Genomic DNA, 14,242 nt, shown 5'->3' with positions numbered 1-14,242 from the left:
AGTCTTTCTCACTTAGCCTTCACTGCTTCCTAGGTAGGGAAAGTGAGATCTGGCAGCTGTTTATTCTCATACTTAGGCGCTGAACCTTGGAATGAGTTACCATTACCCTTTAGCCCTCTTGATGCCCCATTGTAAACCCATCAAGACTTGGTTATTTTGGCAGATAGGCGTTTGGTAACATGGCTTTAGTACACAGAATCAGTTTTATCCTCAGAGCACCAAGATACTCTTTTGGGCAAATGCTTGCTCTCAATAAATACTTTCATCATCATAAATTGAGCAACAACCTTATTACTCTATTTACTTATACAAGCACTGGCAAGGCCACAGGCCTTGTTTATGCGAGATCTATTGGCTTTGTCACCGTTTATTTTTTTTAGACATGTTGCACAACTGCGCAAACTGATGTGCAACATGGCTTAAAATAAAGGGAAATACGTGCTAGGACGCGCCCAGCATTGGCAAATTAGCAGTTACTAGCAAATGCATGCTTCCCAATTCAGACCAAAGCGCTGCTTGTCCCCTTACTCTGGGTACCTTTAATCTCCCATTATCCTGTGTACAGAGTGCTATGGTAACCACCAGGCCTATAATCCAACTTTCACACTTGATTTGCTTTTCTGGTTTCCTTCTAGGGCCGGATTGTTGTGTGTTCATCGGTCATAAACCACACAGAGCGGAGACATCAAAGTGAAGGAACACAGTGCTGCCACATCAATGTAAACATAATAATGTTTATAGACACTTCAGATGGGACAAGGTGAACACAGGCCTGTCTGAAGAACATCTTGTTCCAGAAGCCTGTCCAAGACAGAAACGGAATAAACCCTTCTCAGTTTAAGGCACTTCAACTACGTCTAGTAGGCAAACTTGGCTACTGGCGAGAGGAAACACACTAAACACAGCCCCTCGGTAGCCCCATGCCATTGGACACCTTTACCTTAGCCTACAACACCAGTGCATTGTGTGTAAACAGTTTCACTTGTAAGGGTATCAAAATGCCAGCATGCAAGCTGCTCTTGGAAAAAAAACAGGATTGGGGTGTCACGTGATACAAGATGACATAGCAACTAATAATTAATCGGGAGAAATAAACCTTTAAAAGGGTGGGGCCCGGAAAGATGCCACACTTCTCCATGGATGCAGCCGAATTTCATGATGCTAGTCCTGCATTCACAATTTAGAGATCATTGCTGTCATATATGCTAGTAAGATTAGCTCAATCGAAGCAACAAAGGACTATTACTCTCGGGCAGCACTCATCTGACAAATGAAAACCCAGGAAAAGCAGTGTGTGATGGTCACTGAATGGCCTGACAACCCTACTCTAGAACAGTAGGCGTCTGCAACATGCAAACTTGGAGAAAGAACATGCTGCACAGACCAACAGCACGTAGTACTCTCAGACTGGTGCATTCTTGCAGCCGGCAAAGTTTCAAATTAAATTTACATTGACATCTGTGGCAATGTGGAATTCCCAGAAAAAAAGCAGCCATTAAAGTCGTAAAAAGGCACGTTTCTCCCAGGGAGACCTTAGCAGCATAGTGAGCAGAGCTGAGAGGCATTTGGAGTGAAAGAAAGGGGAGCGGTAGAGTGGGAAGAAGAAGTAGTACCTCAGTCACAGAGTGAGCAGCAGGCAGGCACTAATTAAGTTGAATCAATCTGTGCTTGGTCCATTCTCCACAGAAACGAAAGGTAGTGATGCTTAGCCTGTGCTGGCCAATTAAGAGACATCAAATAAACAATGTGCGGGTTGCAAGCCACTTGTTATGCACAAAAGGCTTGCAAGTGCAAGCCCGTACGCTGTCGCAGGCTCAAGCTGAAAATGAAGTACATATTCTTCATAAATGTTATCATCAGCTTTGTGTGCCACTTTTCCAACTTGTAATAAATATGTGCTTACGCAAAGCAAAATGAATTGAGATTGATTATGGAATTCACTGAGAGACACTTCCTATATTTTCATGCAGTCTTTCTGTTCTTGATCCTACCTTCATAGAATATGGCTGCTTGAGCTGGATACGCTCCACTATAGATCTGAGCTTCTTGGAGTAAGGACTGTCCACATCAGGGAGAAATGCCTGCATGAATTAAAAACAAACCCAAGGTTAGAATTGGGGAGGGGTACCAGATTTGTCAGAGGAATTTGGGACCAGTTCGTCGAGACATTGCCACACATAGTTCAGATTTACAGTATCCATAAAGATTTGCAAAAAGCAAATCTAAGAATCACATCTTTGGGTGGTTGAGTGTCATTTGAAGAGTACATTCTAAGTGCACATACAGACCTCAAAGATGTGCCAGCCTCAGAGTAAAGGGCAGACGTTATGCAGTCACTTACAGTGGAGCTTGTGCTTGACAATAAATAGGAGATAAAACTATCTACCCTGAAGCATTGAAGGGGAAACTTCCCATCCCAAAGAGGCACCCGCGTGACAGAGTTATGAGCTGCAGCATCTACATCACCTTCAACAACTGGAGGCACTTCAAATCAGTTATAAGCACTTTGAAATATATGTAATATAGCATGATGCAAACATACAATCAGATACATTTGTTGTGATAATCTGCCCTGAAATGTCTTCTAGCAAGGTCTTTTTTGTATTACGTTCTTCAGAAGCTTAAACAGTATTATAATTACAGGATGATAATATAGACCCCTAAACATTTTGCATCACCTTTGCAAGAAAGATTTCATGACTTTCTCTCAGCCTTGCCAACACTTATTTTAGGAGGGACAGTCATGATTTCTCAAACCACAAATTTTAATTATTTTACCTTTATGTGGATGCTTAAAGCTCTTTCAACACACACCAGGCTTTGCTAAAGAGTTTTTGTACTGAGGTTGCCTGCTTGCCTATATGTGCGAGGCCAAGCTTTTCAAAGTAACACTATTTTCATCCATGGACTCTGGCTGCTGCACTTATCTTGGGGCTGTAAAATGTCCTGTCAGCAGGTTGTGTATCCATGAGCGAAGTCAGAACATCAGAACTGCAGTGAGAGACTTTAGCACGTAGAAACAGGGCGCATAAGGCGGGTGAAGCAGCGAGTAAGGCTTGCGGGCAGGTGGGAGACACCACCACCGCCACACACCTAAGCGTGTAACCCGTAAAAGGCTGATCAGTTGCGAGGTCTGATAACACGTGTGTTACTGGCTCACATTGTTGAGATGGAGCTGTGAATGGTGAACACCAGTAAAAGGCCCACATTGCATTGCTTTTGGCAGAGGCGTAAATATGAAATCAAATAAGATGCAACTCTCAAACAGGGGTTTGTGAACCAACTTAAAAGTTACTTACCGCCTCAGGACTAATGTGTGCGAAGGATGGCACATTAAAAATCCCTTGAATCACTTCCGGGGGAGAGCTTACTCCCAACCACAGGAACAGGTTCAGACCGTTGGCCAATAAGAATACCCCTCCTTCAGATAAACGGTCTTCTGAGCAGCGGACAGCAGATGGCACTGCTTCACTATTTACATCCATATTGTGCTAGGGTAAAACACAGACAAGTTTTACTCTGTCAGTTCCATGGTGCATCTGTTTTACTAGACAACTGCACACCACCCCTTTAAAAATGACACAGATTTTCATTTTGCACTGGAGTAATGGAAACACGAAAACATAAAAAGAAATACAGTGGGCAATTCTCTATGGAATAATTTGCTTCAGAAGTATTTATTCAAATAATAACTTGCATGTTTGTCCTACGCCTGTGTCCACTTCCCGCTCATTAGGACTAGTGTTATGATTTGTAGACAATGGAATTCTGTTCAGCTCACACAACTGCTAAATTGAGGATTGATAAAGGGCATTGTGATCAACACTAGCTCAAATTATTCAAGTATGTTGGACTCCCAAGTTCATCTTAGGTGCATAAAAAGGCATTTGTAAGGATAAATTCGGAATACTGGTTCAATGAATCAGGTTCGGAGCAATATTACAAAGTACAGTACATTTGCATATGTGTACATTTAGGGTAACTTCGAGTGTGTTCCTGGGAGGGTCTACCTACAAAGGCAGGCGAACACCAGCAAATCGGTAGATTTGTTTGTAACAAAGTATAAGAATGAGCTAAATACCGTACCATTCCATTAGCATGCCATGTACATTTCGTTTGTACTCACAGCCCGCTTTTAGGCAGTCACCAGCAAAGCCGCCTATTCCACTCAGTAAGTGACATCACTGGATTTCCCATCATTCATTTGCACAGAAGTGACATCTTTCCTCCTCATTTCCAGGACCTACTTAATGGAGGCATCAGCTCAGATGAGTATCGCCAGGAGTGCTGATCCTTTCCCTTCCCCCTCCCGCCTCAGCCACTCTGCAACCCTCCGTGCCCTCAACCCCACACACCACTCCACATTCTACTGCCTCTGCTGCACCACAAAAAACAGAGGAGGTGTTCTCATCAGCTTTCTGCAAGATTGCATGCTGTTACCCACACCCAACATTTGCTGGTACCCAATAACCCACACTCAGACTCAACAAGTCGTGCAACCACGCCACAACTCCACTGACACCTATTTTGGACTTTGTTGCATCACTCACCCTCGATGCTAGCAATTCCATCCTACTCTGAGACCTTAACTTCCCCCAGGAAGACCACGCCAACCCCAACTCAAAAGCATTTGGCGAAGATCCTGGAAGCCTGGGCCTCATCCAATGAGTAAAGACTTTGAATTGTAAAGACACGAAGGCCATCATCTAGACCCTGTATTTACAGAGTTCAGTAACTTGGCGACAGAGAATACAATCCCTATACTATGGCCTGACCACCACACCGTATCCCTATGGCTTGAAGTTTTCAGTAAGAACAGTAAAACAGCCCCCTCTCAAAAACCTAAGCGGTCACGGTCCAATCTTAATATTAAAGAACAGACGGATGCTCTCGCAGAATCGATTCCCACTCTTAGGGAGGGGGGGGGGGGAATAGTGGATGAATATAGTACATTTGATAGATAGCTAAACCATACCCTGAAGCCCTGCGTCCCCTGCAGACCTATATTGTACGCTCACATGGATTAGACTTAGTTTCAAATGCAGATGATACACAGATCATCTTGGCTCTAACACCAGATGTCAGTCGAAATACCACTCAACTTAACTCATGTCTGAAGGAGATTACAGACTTGGATGTTTGCAAGCATCCTGAAACGTAATGGCGACAAAACCAAAGTACTTGTGGTGGGGAAAAATAGGTCCCGAAGGCTGAAATTTTCATGGGCAGAACACCTGAGCAGGCACAGGCAGTAAAAAGCCTTGGTTTCTGAATAGATGATAAACTCAATATGAAAACACAGGCTCGGAAATTAGCTGAATCTTGTTTTGGCATTCCGAGACCCCTGAGAAAATTCCTATATATGTTACCACCACCCACAAGGAAGGTGGTAGTGCGTGCAGGGTCTACTCAGTTTACAATTAGATTATGGAAACTCCCTTTGACTAGGAAGTCTAAAATATGTGATAAAAAATACATCAAGTTGTCCAGAATGCGGCAGCTATAACCCTCCACAAAATACGCAAGCATTTATCAGCCAGTCGAGCCTTAGCAGCCCTGTATTGGCTACCACTTCAAAAAAGAATCCAGTTCAAGGTGCTAGGCATTGCTCATCAGGCCATCCACGGGAAAGACCCGTTCATCATACAGAAGCTACGTACTCTCTCTGCGTTAGGAAGGCCCATACGTTCCAGTAAGCAAAGGGGTTCGATGGTACCCAAGGTGAACAGAGCAAGAAGCGGCAGACGCTATTTTGCGTATCTTATTTCCAAACTCTGGAATCCTCTTCCCGCCCCCCTCCGATTTAAACAGTCGGAAACCTGCTTCAGAAAACTGCTTAAAACTAATCTCTTCTGAAGCTCGAACTCTAGTCTAAGGTTATGCAGGTACTTGATGGTGATGTTGCAACACGCACTGGGAGGCCCGGTCAGGTAGCTGTGCACCATATAAAAACAGCTGAATTGAACGAGTAAAGGAATCAACTCACATTGCACAGCACCTACTGGGCCCTATTTTCACCACCTTTGACAACATCATAGTTGATGAGCACACACAAGCCTTTTAGATAGCCCTTGTCAAGATCAGCATCCCCGTCTCTGTCCAACTCACTCACACCCTCACCAGACCAGGGCGACAAAATAGGAACAGCATTACTGACAAGGACTTAAAAACCGCTGTCAATACCCACAGACCCAAACACAGCATCCGCCATCCAGTGCCATCAAGAATTTCAAAAATGTGTTCGCATCCTGCACTGATTCCCAGGCCCCTCTCAAACACAGCAATACAACAAGATCTAAACCCAGGCCAGTTGGTACACCGAGGAACTCAGACTGATGAAACAGCACTGCAAACACAGGAGTGCAAATGGAAAATGAGCCAGGACAATGCAGAAAGCAGCACATTCTAATCTACCCTGAGAAGCTACCACAAAACGTGCCGCTCTAGCGGGCAGCATTGATGTCAGCACAAACAGAAGCAAAGAAATCTTCAACTTTATGAAGGACTTCACCTCACCAGCAGCCACCTCCAACTCAATCACACCCTCGCAAGACCTCTGCAACTATCTATCTAAATTCTTCAGACAAAATCACCGCCATTTACAGCAACTTCAACCCACAACCAGACAGACCTCTCTAAAAGCCTCCTGATTTTAGCTAAAGAACCAATACTAACCACATGGCCCATCATTGTCCCAGAGTAAACTACCGTCGTCATAAAGTCCATCCACTCAGGTGCCCCATCGGACCCCTGCAGCCACCGTGCCTACTCCAGAAGACTTCAACCCATCACCACCATGATCACACCCATTGTGAATATCTCCACCTCTTCTGCAACTATCCTAGGTAATGGCAGCTCGCAGAGGGAGTGCTGCGGGGTGGTGAGGCTGGGCGGGGGAGGGTTAGGGTGGGGTGTAGTGGACTCGCACATACGACAGCCAGGAGTAAAGTAATTAAATTAATAAATAAAACTATTTACCTTGAGCTCGCTGCATAGCCAACTCAGATAATGAAAGGACTTTCTGGTTCTCAGTCTGAGGAGTACAGGGTGTTATCACTTGTTTGACTCAGATATGTTGTGGGAGGTTCTAGGGCTACTTCCAAGAAAAACTCTGGGGAGTTTATGTTACTAACATAGTTTATTGGGGGTGCCGTAATTCCACTTGGACTGAGTACTCTCAGGCAGCTCTTCTCTCCAACACCGAGAGGAGACCAAGGACACCAACTATTTTTCCCTGTTAAAGAATCCTTCTTTGTTACACAGCTACCTTTTGCAGGTGCTCACCAAAACTTCTACAATCTGTACTCGTATGAGTAAGTCTGTTTCCACCCAACAAGGGCAGCTTTCCCTGAAGCCCTTTTGCATTTCTAGCTGGGCTGAGACTAGCTGCACCTGTCTCGCACGTTACCTTGAATGGGCAGGAGTGGAAGACATTCATTCAGAGATTACCTTCATTAATGAAATGATGGCTTCGACTTGGCCCAAGAGCAGGCTAGAATGATAGATACGGCTCAGGCAAAAATGAATGGATCATATAGGAAATGAGCAACGCAGCAAAATAACTTTTTATTTTGCCTTGAGATGTTCTAAGTGTAAGTATATGAACCATCTTTGAAAGGTAGTCTTTGGTAGTGGATGAGTTTTTTTGGTTATTGCCTGCAATCTGAACTGGTCTGTGAAGCATTCTAGCCTGCACATTTCAGAAACTAGATGAAAATGTTCACAAAGAGACAACCAGACTGCTCCTCTCATTGTGTCCGAGTGCCAATAGTGCACACCAGCATTTCCTGATTTTTAGTCGACATTATAAACTTAACCACCGCCATTGCCACTACTCACATCCATTAACAGTACTCATATCAAATCTTGCTAAGCGTGGTCTTGCCACAGATACTTACTATTGGTATAAATTGTGGGTACAAAAATAACTGTGTGTCTGCAACATCCATGGACATGACCAACTGCCTCTGGAAAGTTCTCTCGTCCGTTGATATGTCAGGACTGCCTATCAATACATAATTTTTCAGCAAACAGTTCATGTACACAGGCAGCACCTTCATGGAGTCTGGCAGGATGAGCTGCAATAAATAACTTTTATTCAGTTTGTGAAGTCGGGTTCAGAGAAATAGAGAGAGTAAAATAAATATATAAAACCATTAACATAAAATAAATACTTCCACAGATTTTTGCTGTATTTATATTTTACGATGCTATTAAAGGATGGTTCTTCTAGCTAAGTAGCTTCTCTGGCTGAGCATTCAGATTGTAATAATTAAGGAAAAATGTTTCTTGTGTCAACATTCACACAATTTTCCATGACCGTGGCCCTAACTGTTCATCAAAGCTATCCCATTGGGTCAAAGAGGCCCAACATTGCATCTAATACCAAGAACCATCTGTCCTGGTAAATTTGATATTGCTAGGTGGGCCCGCCAACATTACACATCTGTGATTAAACTGGACACTGTGTAAGTGGTCTTCAAGATTTTGGGCCGGATGTAAGAAACACTGGTTGCAAAATACTGTCACAATTATGATCCATTTTTTTGCGACTTGTGTGGAATTTTGCAAACCGACCTAGGTACAAATAGGTTGATTGACAAAATTACAACTTGTAGTGGGCTGCTATCTTATCTACCTCATCAATATGCATGAGGTAGTTCCAAATTAAGACTCACTACGATTGATGGCCATCACATAGATGGTGGCCTGTTGGAATCAGCCGATCACCATGTCTGTGATAACTTTTTACATTATTATTAGATTTATTTATAATAGGGACCTTTTTCCTTATAGGAGATGGGGTTCTGTTTTATAATTTAAAAAAAAGTTTACAACTTTTTAAAAAGGTCGATTGACAGTAGGAAGTGATCTCCTGGAACACTGCCTATTCCTCATCAAACTTTTATGTTCACAAATAGGAAGTGTCCCAAGGGGAGCCTCTTCCCTTTGCAAATGGCTTACCACCCCGTGTTGGGATTCACAAACATTTCAATGTGTGAAACTGGATTTTGGTTGCAAAACACTGATACATACCATAATGAATTGCTATATGGAAGGAATGCCCTAAACCCGCTCCATCTAAACAATGATTCATTATGTGCTTCTAAACCCATTTTGGCACTTGGTAACCAATTACCAAATCACAAAATGAGTTTATCACATTGGAAAGAGCATTTTTGGCGTCCCTATCTCTGACTATTTGGGAACACAAAAATAATTTGTACATCTGATCCATTTTATCTCCTGCCAACTCAACTATCTACATATTGTCAACAAAATTCCCAGTGCATCTTATTCAAGTAGTATTATGTTGATATTTCGTGTCCCATGGTACAAGGTCACATGCACCCGTGAAGTAATTATTTAATATGACAAAATTGGCCTTTCTGTTATCTGCAGGACAGATATGCCAAGGATCTGATTTAGGATTAGGCTGTAAAAGAAAACTATCTGGAATTTCCTTCACCATACTTACATCATGGTCCATGCAAATTCTACCAAAGTATTCCACACAGATTTACCATTGCTTTGAAAAAAACTGAGGATTGACCATTTCTACCCAATTCTACATCAACACTCAAGCTTTGCAACAGGTAACTAAATGGAAGAGATGGATAAAGTACACAAAACAAATGTATTGCAAATTATTTTTATATAATGCAGAGTTCACGTTATGTGTTCTATCATGAGATCAATTTTTAAACATGCATTTGGAATGAAAAGATCTCATTTGAGCTGCACAGATCATCTGATGCTTACCTGACTGACCGCCGAAGGGCTTGCGCAGTGCTTCCTGTAACATGCCAGCATGTGGGCAGTCTGACTCATGAGAATGTCTCGGACCGTCTTTAGTGGGTGACTCAGGACAGCCTTGTACGCTAGTATTAGGGAAAAAATAAAGATTTAACATTCCATTTCTCACAATTTTGTGTAGCAGAGGGTACATTAGGTCCTGTGAAAGAGCACAATTTTCCAGGAAAAAACATACATGACAAGAATTGTATGATATAGACTGTATAGCTAAAAGCAACAAAACATCCAAGTGAGTGTTCTTTTTCTTTGGATGGACGAATATTAATAAAATTGACCAGGAATGAGCAAGGCTACATTTGTTTTGAGTAAAAATGAAAATGAAGAAATGCAAGTGTACTGTAGAACTGTACCTGATTTGGCAAAAAAGTTTACTAGTGCATCGGTCTCACAACTCTTGTAGAGATCAGAAAGTTGAGAGCTGCAGTTCAGACCAATGTTGTGAATCAGAAGGCGCCTTTTTCCTCCAACTGTGGTGTAAAGCACAGCACACTAGAATGACAAAACAAACATTGCACCTCGCTTAATCAAACATATTTAATTAAAATTACTGCATTTGAAAATGTGCAAGACACCCTGATGACATATAAGTGTGTAAAGTGGGTGTGAAGAACCTTTGGTAAGGTCCTTGAGTACCCACAGAGTTACGACTTTGTGAATGTATATTATCTTTCTAATGACCGCCTCTGTGCCCCTACTGTGGTAAGCCCATATTTCTGTCCTAAACGTAATACTGTGGAAAACACACTGTAGGTACAGACTATCAGTGTTACAAATGCCCACATGCATCAACCGGAATTGCATTCGCAAACGGGGCGAATCGCAAAATTCGGCCGTTTGCGAATGCAATTTCCTTTTTTGGGATGCATCACGTTTTTTTATTTTTTCGCAATTTAAGGAATCGCAATTATGTTGCGATTGCTTAAATTGCGATTGCATTTAAGAAATCGCAATTTGATTTCTTAAATGCAATGCATCACACTTTTGAAATTGCGAATTCGCAAATTGGGAGAGTTAAATTACCATGAAGTTCAACTTCATGGTAATTTGTGAAAACTTTGAAAAATGCAAAAAAGTGCATTTTTCAAAGTTTGATTTAACACACACACATGCCCTTGGGGCATGTGTGTGTGAAAAATGATCTTTTCAGGGGTGCAGGGGGGGTCCTTTCGACCCCCCCCTGCACGCTTGAAATAGCATTCTCATTTTGCGATTCCTTAATTGTGAATCGCAAAATGAGAATGGCTTCCCATTCATTCGTATGGGCCTGTAGGCCCATAGGAATCAATGGGAAGGGATTCCCTAATTGCGATTCGCAAATTGTGAATCGCAATTAAGCAAAATTAAGAAATCGCAATTTATTTAGCGATTTCTTGATGCATTGAAGTTTGCGATTACTTAATTACGATTCCTTATTTTTCGCAATTAAGGAATCGCAAACTCCAATGTTGATGCATAAGCCCGTTAGTTCCTTCTGTCTGTATAAGTGTCCACAGATCCTGATGCGGTGAATCAGGATCTCTCCTGTGTACCCATAGATAGCGTTTGTGCGCAACTCTGCAAATGTTGCGAATTAGGTCCCTGTCTTAGGGAATGAGCAACCACTATCCCAATCTTGGTGAACACTGTGGCTGTAAAACTAAACCACAATCAGAAGTAGCCTTAGGCAATGGTTTGAGCTCGGTTTGGTCGGAGGCGAAGGAACACTGAAATTAACGTACTGTACCATACAGCCCACATATTCTCTCACGGCCCAAAACATTTAAGAGCAACATCTTGACAGTCTACATTTTCAGATGCTGGTGATGAACTCTTCAGTTGAGAAGGAGTCGTAATGTGTTCTTGTTTAGCATTAGGAATCTGTATTACTGCTACCAGTTGCAACAAAACTGGTCCGATACTATTTGAGGAACAGACTTTTTCAGTTTTCCCAAAACTCCAAAACCTCAATAAGAAGGCAAATTGTTTTCCTAAGCCTGAAGCATGCATAGAAAATGTAATCTTGAATGAAGGATGTAAATTTGATGGGAAATGTATGAACTGGCACAAGGTTCACACTCTAGATGTTTTAAAAGAAACCTTGCAAGATCATTTTCCATACTTTGCTATCACATCAATTTTTACCACACAGACTAGACAAGATTTCTTCAAAACCACTTCTAAATCTTAAAATGTTATAATTTGTTTTCCAGAGGAAGGCTCATTATTCTTCTGAAATAGATGAAACCTGTCATCATAGAAATCCCTAAGAAATCCCTAAAATGCCCAGCTTACACTTTAGTAAATATGTGGAGATGAATAATTTTGCCTTAGGTCACTTTCTGCCACGGACTAAAGATATATTTGTTAAAGAAAGATTAATCCAAGTGGATAGGCGTGTCTGGGTCTGTGTGTATGACTGTTGCCGTACGATTGTCAGTTTTTTAAAATGCAGTGCACATTAGTGAAAATGGAATCGAGGCACACCTGAAACAGTCAGATTACATTATTGAACCAGGGTGCCCATCTAAGATTTGTTGTCCAGTACCTTTTGGGAGTAAAAGAAGGCAAATGATGGTTGACAGATTTCTGGGGATGCATGTTCTGGTTAGCACAGTATTCATTTACTGTAATTACTGATAAAGCTGGATTTTCTTTCTCGGAAATGCTGATTTCAGAATATGACCTCTCGCCATACGACAGGTAAACAGCAAAACCAGATGTTGTATTTAGTTAAGCAATCTTACTGCTAAGCCCAAAGAAGGCAGGATTTCCACCCTACTTTTCTGGTTACTATCAAAACAGTATTATGATCTTATCAATTCAATGAGTGTTGTATGGCATATTAGAACATTGGAATGTTGGGAGCTCCATTGAAAACAATGGAGTGCTCCGGGCTTATAATGGCTGGTATAAGCCTGGAGCTCCAACATTCCAATGTTTCTTTGTTCACAGCTCTGGCTGTGAACAAAGGCTTCAGGGAGCCTGAGGGGATTCCAATCCCCTCACACTTCCAAAAGGCTTTGTTTTTTTTGTTAGAACATTCTGTCCTCTAGTGACAGAATGTTCTAATAGCCTTATAGCCCTTCGTAGATGGGCTATACCGCTATTAAAGTCCCTCTCCCTTGTTAAAGGCCCTCGCCTTCGGCTCGGGGTCTTTAACGCTGGAGAAGGCATTTAATAGCCGGTATAGCCCTCTACGGCGGGCTATAAGGCTATAGAAGTGAAGAGCAGAGACCTGTAGAGCAAATCTTATTGCTTGTGCTCATTGCTGGGTGGCCATTAGGCAGATAATGTAGTTTCAGAGATTAGTACCATTAGAGGGGTTTGATCACTGCATGAGAAGACCTTTGTCAGGCCCAGGGCCAGACAACTTCGTACTAGCAAAAATGCTCACTAGACGTACTGTGCTACTGCCAGCCAAAGCGTTTCGGGCAGTGTGCCACTAATCCTTTTAGTATTCCAGGGCCTCACTGCCTGCAGCTGGTTGTGAGAACGGCTGCGGTCATCAAGGTACAAGAAGGTAGTTTCTATGCCCCATTTCAACGCTAGTGATGTTAATGCTTAGATGACTGCTGAGGTTCTTCTGAGTATCAGGGGACAGATTGGCAGATGCCATCCGAAAGGCTGTGCTGCCTGCACCCAATCCCATTATCGAGTCCGGAAATGCTGCGACTTTACCTAAGACTCTGAGTTTAGCAAATAATGTGGCCAATTAAGAAGGACCCCCCAATACACTTGCAAATACCATCAGGCCTTGGAAGGGAGAGGGGTTCTCACATAAAAGACGGATGAGGGAATACTACATAATGTGGTGAAAGGAATGTTTTTGTAGGTTGCCCATACCTAGACGTTGACATAGTAAATCTTAGTTAACTGCAAAACAAGTGCTAACATTCCGGTCAGGAGGTAAACTGTGGCAAATGTGTGTGAATTTTATTATGTCTTTTGACTTTAGGATGGAGGCAAAGATTCATTTTTTTTAATGTGAGAAAGATCAATTTTATAACTGCTAAAATAAAAGTTGCATGGAAAAAATAAATCTAGTTCATCTGAAAGAAAGAAGAGTCAACACTACACAAGAATTAGGATTTCTGTACTGGAGACAGATGCCTGCTTGAATTGGAATATGCCTTATAGCACACACGAGGAGACACAAATATACTGAAATGGTTGGCTATGAATTGTGCTCCTGTCTATGCATTTGTCTCTCCTTATCTAAATAAAAACAGGAAACTGAAGCTAAAACGGCTTGAAGAAAAATGATATTAAAAGATGGATGCAAAAAATGTATTATGAGATAGCATTAATTCAAGGTAGAACAAATAATACGTTAACGCATGACTACTAGGCCCTCTCAGATAAGCAGCAGTCTCAAGTTCTGAAAATCTGGATTTTAGACTGAAACACTAAATAGGGCATGGAGCTCCTCTCAGAAACCGCTGCATTT

The 14,242-nt window shown here is 42.0% G+C and overlaps 1 protein-coding gene across 1 annotated transcript in view; it reads right to left on the bottom strand.

Annotated features, from left to right (window-relative positions):
* Nucleotides 1-14,242, bottom strand: part of SEC24D (SEC24 homolog D, COPII component) — a 425,192-nt gene that overhangs the window by 8,551 nt on the left and 402,399 nt on the right. The window contains exons 18-22 of the mRNA XM_078675943.1: nucleotides 10,167-10,305; nucleotides 9,763-9,881; nucleotides 7,899-8,078; nucleotides 3,300-3,491; nucleotides 1,992-2,081 (exon numbers count right to left, since the gene is read on the bottom strand). Coding sequence (XP_078532069.1) covers nucleotides 1,992-2,081; nucleotides 3,300-3,491; nucleotides 7,899-8,078; nucleotides 9,763-9,881; nucleotides 10,167-10,305 — 720 coding nt within the window. The remainder of the gene's footprint in view (nucleotides 1-1,991; nucleotides 2,082-3,299; nucleotides 3,492-7,898; nucleotides 8,079-9,762; nucleotides 9,882-10,166; nucleotides 10,306-14,242) is intronic.

This window comes from Lissotriton helveticus, chromosome 2_1 (genome assembly GCF_964261635.1).
Source record: "Lissotriton helveticus chromosome 2_1, aLisHel1.1, whole genome shotgun sequence".
Taxonomy (NCBI): domain Eukaryota; kingdom Metazoa; phylum Chordata; class Amphibia; order Caudata; family Salamandridae; genus Lissotriton; species Lissotriton helveticus.
This window is presented reverse-complemented; position numbering and strand designations above follow the sequence as displayed.